This window comes from Vigna unguiculata, chromosome 1 (assembly GCF_004118075.2).
Source record: "Vigna unguiculata cultivar IT97K-499-35 chromosome 1, ASM411807v1, whole genome shotgun sequence".
NCBI lineage: Eukaryota > Viridiplantae > Streptophyta > Magnoliopsida > Fabales > Fabaceae > Vigna > Vigna unguiculata.
Window position 1 is genome coordinate 33,087,740 of NC_040279.1, and position 11,677 is coordinate 33,099,416.

At 31.5% G+C, this 11,677-nt stretch overlaps 1 protein-coding gene and 2 non-coding genes across 4 annotated transcripts; 1 reads left to right on the forward strand and 2 right to left on the reverse strand.

Annotated features, from left to right (window-relative positions):
* Window positions 1–111: 111 nt before the first annotated feature.
* TRNAD-GUC lies at window positions 112–183 on the reverse strand. Its single transcript has one exon. It is a non-coding gene; the product is annotated as a tRNA-Asp (tRNA).
* A 71-nt stretch (window positions 184–254) lies between these two features.
* On the reverse strand, window positions 255–326 carry TRNAD-GUC. The gene has a single exon. It is a non-coding gene; the product is annotated as a tRNA-Asp (tRNA).
* Window positions 327–413: 87 nt separating this feature from the next.
* Window positions 414–6,763, forward strand: LOC114164193 (ribokinase-like). 2 transcript variants are annotated; one of them, XM_028048766.1, is made up of 10 exons: window positions 415–594; window positions 668–910; window positions 1,579–1,631; window positions 2,221–2,371; window positions 2,836–2,946; window positions 3,355–3,481; window positions 3,613–3,710; window positions 4,599–4,737; window positions 5,376–5,428; window positions 5,540–6,027. In XM_028048766.1, the coding sequence occupies exons 1-10, from the start codon at window positions 457–459 to the stop codon at window positions 5,618–5,620; spliced, it is 1,194 nt and encodes a 397-aa protein (XP_027904567.1). In that variant the 5' UTR covers window positions 415–456; the 3' UTR covers window positions 5,621–6,027. The 2 variants fall into 2 exon arrangements, with proteins under 2 accessions (XP_027904575.1, XP_027904567.1); XM_028048774.1 differs by lacking the exons at window positions 5,376–5,428; window positions 5,540–6,027 and adding an exon at window positions 6,540–6,763 and having other exon boundaries at window positions 414–594.
* The last annotated feature ends 4,914 nt before the right edge of the window (window positions 6,764–11,677 follow it).

Sequence of the window (11,677 nt, forward strand, 5' to 3'; positions counted from 1 at the left end):
GTGACTGATAGAAACATTTACCACTGTACTACAAAAACGAAATGTCAAACTTTTACTTTTGAAAGAATTTAACTAGAAAAATCTAACATATGATGAAAAGAATAAAAAGATCGCCGTTGCCGGGGATCGAACCCGGGTCACCCGCGTGACAGGCGGGAATACTCACCACTATACTACAACGACTTGATGTTAATTTTTACTTTTGAAATTATTTAACTAAAAACATGGTACATGACGAAACAAAACGAAAATATCGCCGTTGCCGGGGATCGAACCCGGGTCACCCGCGTGACAGGCGGGAATACTTACCACTATACTACAACGACTTATTATTTATTTTTCACTTTCAAAAGTATTTATATATATGATGAAATGGAACAAAATCTATTCACAGTCTTGCATAGCAACAAGTCACCTACTTACTGAACTCGAACTCAATCGATTCTTTTCGTTGCGATGATGTCGAAGGTGTTCAGCGTAACCAATGGCAGCGTCCTCCACAATCTTGACACACATAGTCGCTTCCAGCGCCGTTTCAATTTAATCAAAATGTCCTCCGACGCGCTTCCTCCTCTTCCCGAAAATCGCATCGTCGTGCGTTGTTTCGTCCATCACACTGTATCACTCTTTATAAACGCATAGGTTGTTATGTGATTTTGATGTACAGGTCGGGCACGGAATGACGGCGGTGGATTTCCTTGCTACGGTGGACCGATTTCCGAACCCCGACGATAAGGTCCGAAGCTGTTCGCTAAAGGTTGAAGGAGGCGGCAATGCCGGTAATGCGCTCACTTGCGTGGCTCGGCTCGGCTTGAAGCCGAAGGTGATCTCCAAGATTGCGGACGATGCGCACGGCTTCGCTATATTGAAGGAGCTGGAAGCCGATGGCGTCGATACTAGCTTCATTGTTGTAAGATTAGTCTTCTTTACTAGTTTTTTCTTCGTTTCTGCCGTTCCAAATTTGAGTGATTATGCATGCACGTAGTACTGTTTTTCCTGTTTCTACGAGGCGTGCAGTTTGTTACGTCACTAATACTTTATCTTCGTATCATAATAACGATAAAATCCCCTGAGCACGAAGATCAATTAACACATTGCATGGTTTTAGCGTAGTTAATGGTTCTGAATTTGAGACTTGGTGAGTAGCTAGGTGAGAGAGTTTTGTTGTGCATTGTTTAATAAGTTGACAAATTCATTTTGATCTCTATGTATGGAAATCTCTACATTTTAGGAATTGATCATAGTGTTTGGCAAAGATGGAACAGTGTAGGCTTTAGTGATCACACTTGACATCGTTTTTCTTTTAGTCAGCACCTGAAAACATTTACACTTCATTGTACTCTATGTATGTATATATATATAAAAAAAAAAAAAACTTCTCTTTTTTAATCCCTACACTTGATGTATGTATAAAAAAAATTCTTGGTTGAATTTTTAATTTCACCGTAATGATTGGACCTTTTTCTGTATTATTGTAAAATTGTCTGTTGAAGAAGAATTGTGAGGCTTAACTATTTGCAATTCTAACCTAATTAGTTCTCGTGTATTGAATTAAAAAATTTTTCGTTTATTTTTCAGGTATCCAAGGGTGGTAGCTCAACGTTTTCTTATGTACTAGTAGACAACCAAACGTAAGAGTTGCTTTTGGATGTTTTTCCCGACTTTTTTTGCATGATTAACATTTATTTTGGTATCTTTAACAATATGAAGAAACATGCTGCCTTAAGGCATAAAAAGGTATATGATGATCTCAGCAAAAGATTTTCAGAAAACATAGTCTCATGACCTGATACCTGAGCTCAAGGGTATTTCAGCCACTTCCTCCCTTGTTTATTGTGTTCTGAACATGATATTATGCATAAGGTTTATTAGTTTGTTAATATTATGACAAAGACTTGCGTTGTTTTAAATTACTCGTGCAAGTGCTGTTTAAGTAATTTTCACTACCGCCCTGAGTGAAATGCGTTTCAGTTTGTTTATCACATCATGACTATTACTAGTGACTCTATTGGTTTTAGAACGGCTGCCATAATCCTGGAAGTATATTTTTACAATGAACTTCTTGTATCCTTTATTTTCATTTTTTTTTTTTGCAGAATTAAGTGTGATTAAGCTTATGCTTTAAAATAGAAAATTAGAAACATGTGCTTACAGTTGAGGTAATCTGCCTTGGATTTCTGTAATTTAATTTAGTTAACAAATTATAAGTAATAATTCCAGAAAAACACGCACCAGTATCTACACACCTGGAGATCCTCCCATGATGCTAGATGACCTACCCCAGTCAACATTATTATCTGCATTCGATGGAGCAAGATTAGTTTATTTTGATGGAATGTTTCCCGAAACTGCTCTATTTGTTGCGCAAGAGGTAATCATTATGTTTTTCTTCCTTGCAGTTTTTCATGATTGCGAGACAAGTTTTTAGGCATGCATACTGGTAAGTGATAAATTACTTTTGGTTGTCAGTTGATGCATCCCCTGTGGGGGTTTGGTTTTTCTTGGAGGTGAACTTTTTTATTTTTACCCAACTTGGTGAATGGTAATTATAATATTTGGATGTAAAAAATGCTTTATACACTTAGTCTGCCTAAACCTGATCTGCCTCAGGTGCTGGGGAAGGGGTGATGTTTCTGATGGAGTCATTACCAAGAGTTTGGCTTTCAATATCAGACCTTCGTTTTCTTTTTTAATAAAAAACACCTGTTAAATTAATAGATGTGTAAAAGTAGTATCTCTGAAAGCAAGCCCTAAAGTAAGTTGAATCATAGAGTGACACCTTTTAAAGCTTAAACAAACGAACCATAGTCTTAGTCATTGGATTTTCAATTGCAGGCAGCTCGTAATAATATTCCTATTTTAGTTGAGGCAGAATCACCAAGAGAAGGGTTGGATGAGCTCATGAAGCTAGCTGATTTTGTTGTATGCTCTTCCAAATTTCCACAGGTAGTGTAAATATGAGGAACTTATTTCTCATCTTTAATCAACTTATCTTTTGGGTTAGATGTATTTTGAATTAGTTTGAACTATGCGAGTTTGGATTCATTAGAATTTTGACAGTATGACTTACTACAAAACGTTTCTCTTCTCAACTTTAAAAAAAGGAGATATTTCTATTTGAAGGCCATAGTTTGAAAATACATTTCATCGTGTTTTCAAAATGTTCCCCTTCTCAATCATCAGCTCCCCAAAAACAAATATTCTATTTACATATACTTTAAAATTCCTTTTTATGCCATGATTAAATTTAATTGCTTTAACGTTAGCTGCTCCTCCGATTATGTAAATGATGTGTCCATATGCTTCTACTTTTTCTTGTAGTTTATTTAGGATTTGTTTGTATTTATGTGCCAGGCTTGGACGCAAGCACCATCTATCGCGAGTGCACTGGTTACCATGCTTTTAAGATTTCCAAATATCAACTTTGTAATTGTGACTTTGGGTGAAGATGGTTGTCTAATGTTAGAAAGATGTGAAAATGGTAAAGGCACCACTGGCCTTCCAATTTAACTTCTTGAAGGACACCATAATGCTCTTAAGTTATTGCATTAGATTGCACTTTTTTCTTCTAGAAGCATATGCAACTTACAAGTCTAATACTCTTTTTGGCAGAGGATGCTGACATAGAAGAAGTGGATGTAGAGAGTTTCTTAGAATTCTTATATAAAGGGAAACGTGATAGCTTGACTATCCCAACCTGCATACCATTGGTAAAATATTGTTTACCTAAACTTCTACAAGTTTTATTTTAATGTAAAGATATATTCTACAATTTTGCATTTAGTATACGGATATACATTTTTGTTCTTCAGGTAAGAAGGAATTTACTGTATTGAAGAGAAAAAAATTACCAAGAGAAAGGAAAATCATGGGTGGTATAAACACGATTTGTGGTATTTCACAACCTTGAGTGTGTAAGCAAACATGCAGGAGATATCGTAGCATATAAAATCATGTAAAAACAAGCATGAGAATAGAACCATGGGCTTATTTATCTGCCTTTTGATTATGGGAGTCATAGATTGCAATTACTCGAGCAATGAGGGGAACCTCTTTTCTCTAAATAAGCCTGGAATTATCATATGAAGAACAGACACACCTGGATGCTTTAGTCCAGGGCTAGGAGATTAGGTTAGAATAGTGCTTAAAATAAAAAACTTACTCATTTTCCAATGATTAATGGTGTAATTAAGCCTTTTCAATATAACAACGGAAGTCAAGGTTCATCCTTGTATGTCATGTAGTCTAATTGACATCAATTTTTTTGTTTTGATACATGGGTAAAATTGGTTAAATGCAACATATGTTTTTGTTATTAGCTTCATATGAATTATGTTGAAGTTAAATGTGTATTAATTATAAAATAATGAACTGAAAGAACATTGAAAAATAATCACTGAATTTGCAATAAACGTATTTGTGGATTACAATGCTATTCTAATTTGACAGTTAAAATGGAAATATACTAATATGAGTTGGGAGAATGTATACATTATAGATAGACATAAAATAAGTCCAATTCCATGTCAAATAGATAATGACAAAAATTAAAAATTGTAGATATTTCTCCCCTTATCTTTACTGGTTGAGTTTCTCAGGCAGTGAAGAAATTCAGAGCAAATGGAATTGGAACAATTTGTGGGAGATTCTATATTGGAACAGCAGAGAAGATACCAGATTCTGAGCTGGTTGACACAACTGGTGCTGGGGATGCATTTATTGGAGCGATTATGTATGGTAGGTGTGGTCAAGGACCTAAAAAAAGTTGTTTATTTTTCTATCTATAAGCTTCTTACTTGAGACTTCAAATGGGTTTTCCTGTTTTCTTTTGTTCTTGTGTTTGTGTCACCATTTAGGCTAGAAATGTAGCAAGAACATCCCCATTAGGCCACGCAAGTGGTGTATCTACAATGTTTTCTATCTTAAACTGAGGTCCTTCCCATATTTTCCTTTCAGAAATCTTAATGGGGCAAGTATAGAACCAGTTTTATTAACAACTTTGCTGTAGTATCTATTCAGTTGACATGATTTTGTTGTCTGAAGTACCATACAAAATCAGATTATGTAACTTCGCTCTTATTTTTTTGGAAGCTGTGTGGTTAGCAAACAGATCTAAACCTGCAATACGGTAATAGAACAATGGTATCAATGGTTAGAGACGGACGGGAATTTTTCGTTCAAAAGTAATACACTCCTACCTAATCACTTAAACAGATCTAAGAAATTAATGTAGTCCCCCAGGTGAAAGACAGTGAAGGAGTTAACCTTAACATGATTGTCATTTTTCCGTGTTTGGGTTTACTGAAAGATCTTTTCTTTGTTGCTTTGGATTTATATTGTGGGTAATTGATTATGCTCCCTGACTTACTTTTTAGCTATCTGTGCAAACATGGTACCAGAGAAAATGTTGCCACTTGCTGCTCAAGTGGTAAGTTGCCTCAAGATAAAAGGATATTCTTCGAGTAGTATTTCAAACCAAAATGGGAAAATTGAAAGAACTTTTTTTCTCTTAGTACTAATTTCATGGTAATTACTTCAGGCGGCTACAAAGTGTAGAGCTTTGGGCGCTCGAAGTGGTCTTCCACATCGGTTAGATCCTCGATTGGCATCCTTTTTATGATAGACAGAGACAACTGGTATTCCCCATCAAAGAAGCTTAACGCTCTTGTTTTTGAAGTCACGTTTACTGTGTTTGGTTCTCTGTGTATGTCTTGTTCTAAGATGTCCTATAGTTTGTACAGAATCATGAGTTGTGTGATTTTACTTCTCTGTTGGAGTTGTAATTGTTCTTTTGCAGAGGGAAAATTTTCTTGTAACCATTTGCTTTATTACATCTCCTATTGTATCTTGGGCATGAGACTCATCCGGTGGTTAGTTCCGGGTATAAGAACTATTCTTAAGAAACAATATCTCATGGTCAAAAGATAAACTCGAGTTTGGAAAAATGAGTTCATATCACCATAATGTAACTTTCAATGTGAGTACTCACTCGCTCAAGTTATTGGAAAATTACCCATCTTATTCTCATTTGACCTTTCCTTTTTCACATTGTAGCTGAAAGCCCGAAAGGCCTTCTAGCCTTACTTCTAAGGCTGTGGAATTTGGTATATTTCGGGATTACCATGATAATCAGTTGTCAAATTCTCACTTTTACAATTTGCAGACAATACCATATGTAGGGAGAAGCTGATTGTTGAAATATTTGGATGATTAAAGCAATTCTTAAGAGTTTGAGTTGGTTTCAGCCCAGAAGATCAATTTTAGCGAAAGAAACCTCTTTAAATTAATGTGGATGGTTATTTTTTAGGGTAATATCTCGCTTTATTCGTGTAGCGAAGGTTAGCTCCCATACATTTCTGGGAACGCTATTTGTTATAATTCTAGGATGCAAGTTATTCGGCAACTTGTTATTGATACTATGAGAACAAAGTTAGAACGTTTTGGGAGGGCAAATAAATTGTCTTTTTGGGGCACGAATTCTTTTAATTATTTATGTATTAACTAGGCTGTCCTTGTTTTATTTTTTCTTTTCTTTTCAGAGTTCTTAAAAAGGTGCTGAACATCTTGGTTGGCACATAAAGAAAATTGGCGAGGAGCTGAGGTAACTTGTAAAGTCCCAAGGGTGAGTTGGGATTGGATACCCAAACCAAAAAATGGTTGTCTTAGAATTAAGAATATTGATTTCTCTAACTTGAGTTTGTTGGGTAGGTAATGCCCCTTTAAATTTAATGGAAGATTTTGCCCGTTTTTATCAAATTACTCAATACAAATATATTGTCATATATAGAGTATTGGAAGGATGGGGACTGGGAGTAAGTTAGGAGATTGCAACATTATCTTTTTGTTTGAAAAAAAAAACATATTTTACATGAATTTTTATATCACAAAAATAGTTCAAGTGAAGCACTCAAGGAGGATTTTTTATTTATCCACACCGTGAACATGATTACAACTCTTCAGGTTTGGTTTGTTTTGACAATGGTTGTATTATGTGAGACTCGCATGTTATCGCAATGCTTTGCATTTGGCAACTTGATAGTTTGGGTGATTATCTTTTGTACAAGGCTTGGATCTTCGTCATGAAAAAACAAACTTAGATCTGTTGAAAACTTAAGGAGTTATTTGGTTTAAGAATACATTTCTTGTTTTCAATTTTTTTTTACTTTATTCTATTTGTTCAAAGTTGATAATTAAAAAAAATAAAAAAATTGTTTTTATTTATGGTTTGATGATTGCCTATACGCAGTCGATACTCACTTATTAAATATGCGAAAGGTGCAATACACGTTCTGTGACACTCTTTACAAATAACATTACTTATATTTCTTTAGAAGAAAACTTGAACAATAAAAAAATGATGATGCATGATAATGAGTAATGAGAACATAAACACGTGTTTCAATGCATGTGTTCAACCTTAAAGTGTTTTCGATGCCATTTTGTAACTACCAAAACTCTCCTTAGATGCCCACACGTCGTCCACTTGGTTTAAGGAAATGTTTATTCGTTCTAGATTCATTTTTCAAGAAATTTAGTAATTCAATCATATTTACGATTTTTTAAATTGAGTCTTCAATCGTCAAATAGAACTGAAATATAACATAAAAAATCATAATAAAAAATGAGAAACTAATAAGAAATAAAATTGTAGAATTACACTTTGTAAAATTATAATTATAAAAGGGGTTAAATATATTTTTTTTCCTTAACTTTGAATAAAAATTAAAATTAATCCATTTTCGAAATTTTGGTCCTATTTATTTTTTAAACTTTTAAAATACTTGAATTTAATCTTTTTAACTAAGTTTTGTTAAGTTTATTTGATGTTTAAACACATCTCATAATAACATTTAAGTTAATATTAAAGAAAAATATGTCAAATAATTTAAATATTATCATAACGTGCTTGAAACGTCAAATATACTTAACAAAATTTAGTTAAAATAATTAAATTCATGTATTTTTAAAATTAGAAACTAAATTAATCACAAAATAAAAAAATTCTTATAGAAGTTTTCTCCTTACTTTATTCTGGCTTGACCCAAAATCATGGGATATAAATCAAGTGAGGTGTTTATTATAATAAAAATGTGGAACAAGAGAGAGAGAGAAAGAATTTGATCTTTCCTTCCACTGCATCAAATGGAAAACAACCAAAAGAAGAAAACACAATTATCAAACATGGTGTAATTGGAAAATAATAAGTTTATACTCTTTTTATTGTTATTTGTGAAAACAATAGCTGCATAAGCGAAATGATACAAATGTTATGATCCTTGAAACATACTATTTGAAGTATTTGAACACGTAATTGGAGCCTTCTAACAAATACGTACAATCTATAGCAAAATAGGACTCGAAAAAAAAATGAAAATCATAATTTGTGAGAGAAAGCATCAACAGTGAACGAAGAAGGTACGTATCATTGAGTGTGGTTTGAAAAAGCAGCACACCAATAAATACAGAAGAACACACATTTTAAAGAATGAACACAGGAAATTAAATAAATGTTAATGACTACGATTTTGCTTCACATTTTTTGTAAATAATATTCTCCGTACAATCTAAGAAATAAGTTAAAAATATCAATTGACTTCAACTTTTCAGTCTTGTTGTTTTTAGTTTTTGGTACAAAGGTTATGTTTACTTTACGTCATGGTTTTCTATTTTTCATAGATGTTAAGAAAAATAACTAAAGAAGTTCAATATTTTCTTCTTTTGTTCTTACGAAATAGAAAAAAAAAAAGGATCATGAGCATCGTCTAATTTATGAATTTTGCTACATTAATTCCGGATGCATGTTCATACCATATGGCCAAACAAACATTAAATATTTGTAAGCATTTTTCTGAGTTTTTTAAAACACGTTGTCGCTTGGCCACACGTTACCCCAAATATTCCATTTTTTTATGGCAACGTTATGGCGAATTTGGTTTTTTTAAATAAATTTATTTTGATATGAAAAAAAAATAATATTGGGAAGTCCATAATTAACATTTTAGGAATCGGACATTTATTTCTTGTACAAATACAATAAATTCTCTAACGTGAAATTTATTACGATTCAGCTTGTAATTTACTTAGTAATAATTGAGAAGCATATTATTGTAAAAAAAAAAAACAAAACTAAGAAGCATATTATATAATATTAAATGTGAAAGGAGAGAATAATAAATACGACAAAAAAATTACACTGCAACGAATTAATTTATGAAGTGAGATACTGCCAATAACTGTTCTCATTCCCCATAAGACTTGATAGTAAATAAGTAATATTGAAAAATGTTACTGTATTTTGATATCAAGGTTCACATAGAGACATAAGGGTATATATTTAAATGGAAACCAAATATTAGTTTTTGAAATTAAACCATTTAATATTTAAAGAGGAAATAAATACGTTTACCAATATATTTTGTCATGCTATAGATATTAATCTAGAGATATGTGATTAGGTATGTTAAAAATATTTGTATCTCTTGACATTCATCTTTTTTCCTTTTTTCTTTAAAATTGGACATATACATAAAAGACAGTGACGTTTATGATATGTTTCTTGTCAAATGATGGAATCAAAATAAGAATATCTGGCACGTGGCAGTTATGATTTATTATTTGATTTTTTTTTCAGGAATCAATCGAAAAAAGTGTGTTTGTTGATCAAAACATTAATTAAAGAATTTCCATTGTGTTGAACGTTATTTTATATTTATTTTTATAATTATTTGGACTTGTATGAACTTGAGTTTGTTTGAACTTTAATTAAAACTTATGACATATTTTATTTTATTTGAATTTATTATTAAATGTTTATTTTTTAAATAATTTTGTAAATATTTGCGGATACCTGTGGATACCCGCGGATATGAAAAAAATAGACGGGTACACGTATAACAGATATCCGACGGATATGGATACGGATACAAGACGAATATTTATCCAGCGAATAAGGTACGGGGGAGCTACTACCCGTACCCTACCCGCCCCGTTGACATCCCTATTTGTGACATGAGCTCGAGATTAAATTAAGATAATTTCTTACTAGTTTCTTGCGAATTAAGACATTGAGATAATCGTTAAAAAACTTAATATTTGACTTAATGTTGGGCATGCAATGGTGACATAATACAATCTCGATGGGAGAAGAACAACGATACTTCATTAAGTCTTATGGGGAATGAGAAAGCATTTGCACTAAGAATAACGTTAAAAAGTGTAAGTTGTTGTATATATTTATATATAACACGGCTAAATATTAAGATAAAGATTATTAACGATACAATTAGAATGTTGTATCTATTTATGATAATAATTATTTGAATAATCCTAATTATAAATACATTCTTACATTCACATAAAACACATCTAATTTAGTGCAAAATATGGTTAGATAGTTTAATTTGTCGAAGATGACACCAATTATTATGTAACGAAGGTCAAATAAATTGAATTACAATCGATATTGTGTTTGGACTATTACGTTTTTCAAAAAAAAGTTATATTCTAACTAATAGTTATAATTTTTAGTCCAACAATAAACATCTATCTATCATTATTATAATCAATATCACAAATTCAATTTTTAATGCATAATTATTCAAAGAGAGATTGTTAAATAAAAATTGAGGATAAATTCAATAGAAATGAAAAAAAAAATATTGACAAATAAAATACAGAAGAACTAGAAGATATATATTTATTTTCTTTCTTATTTATTCTTTATTTTTTTTTTACTTTTACATATTTTAAGCAAACATTGCTCTAAAACATATATTTGATTATTTACATTTTGCATTTTTTTACTCTATACAATCATCAATTAATTAATCCAATTGTAAGCAGATATTTAATCACAATTGTAGTTTTTTTATTTATTTTTATGATCATTGTGTAGACTTAGTCTCTATTAAATACATTTTCACAAATGGGATATTCTACTTATCTTAGTTACATAATTATTGTCCATTAACTTGCTATTTAATATTTACTAAAATGTTAACGTCATATTTATGAGGGTACCATGTGATGTGATTCAAGGTATCAATTTGGCAAAAATAAAGTAAGATAGCAAATAAAATGGTAATAACCTCAAAATATAGTTAAATCTAAATTACTTCTGATCTTTTAACATTAATAATTATAAATCAAGTTGGTTCTTAAAATCACTACTACCGTTTAATTTGATTTATAAACATTAGTTCTGCCCCAAATTTTGGTTCTCAACCTCACTACATTTGTCCAAAACTTTTACTTTTTTTATGCAAGATTTTGCTTTGTTATTGATTAACTTTTTGTTTAGTTCCATTTATTTGAAGTATTTAAATAAAAGGGTAATTTTAAATTAAGCAATTCACTGAGAAGCAACACTCTTGTGAGCGAATGCGTGTTCCAATATACCCTTGTATTGTGAAGGCATTTCATGTTTAGGTTAAATGTTTAATAAAACATTTTATTATCTTTATTATTTTTATCTTTAATTTCTGCAACATACTTTTGTCAATTTTCCTATTAAAAATGACTTCTTAATTTACTTTAAATAGCTTTACTTATGAAGTTAATTTTTTCTTAACATACATCATAAAACTCAAATCTAAGTCTTAATTTTGTTGGCTTCAACCAAAGGGTAAGTGATGATATATGTTTCACTTAATTAATACTAATAGTTAGTTTTTTTTTT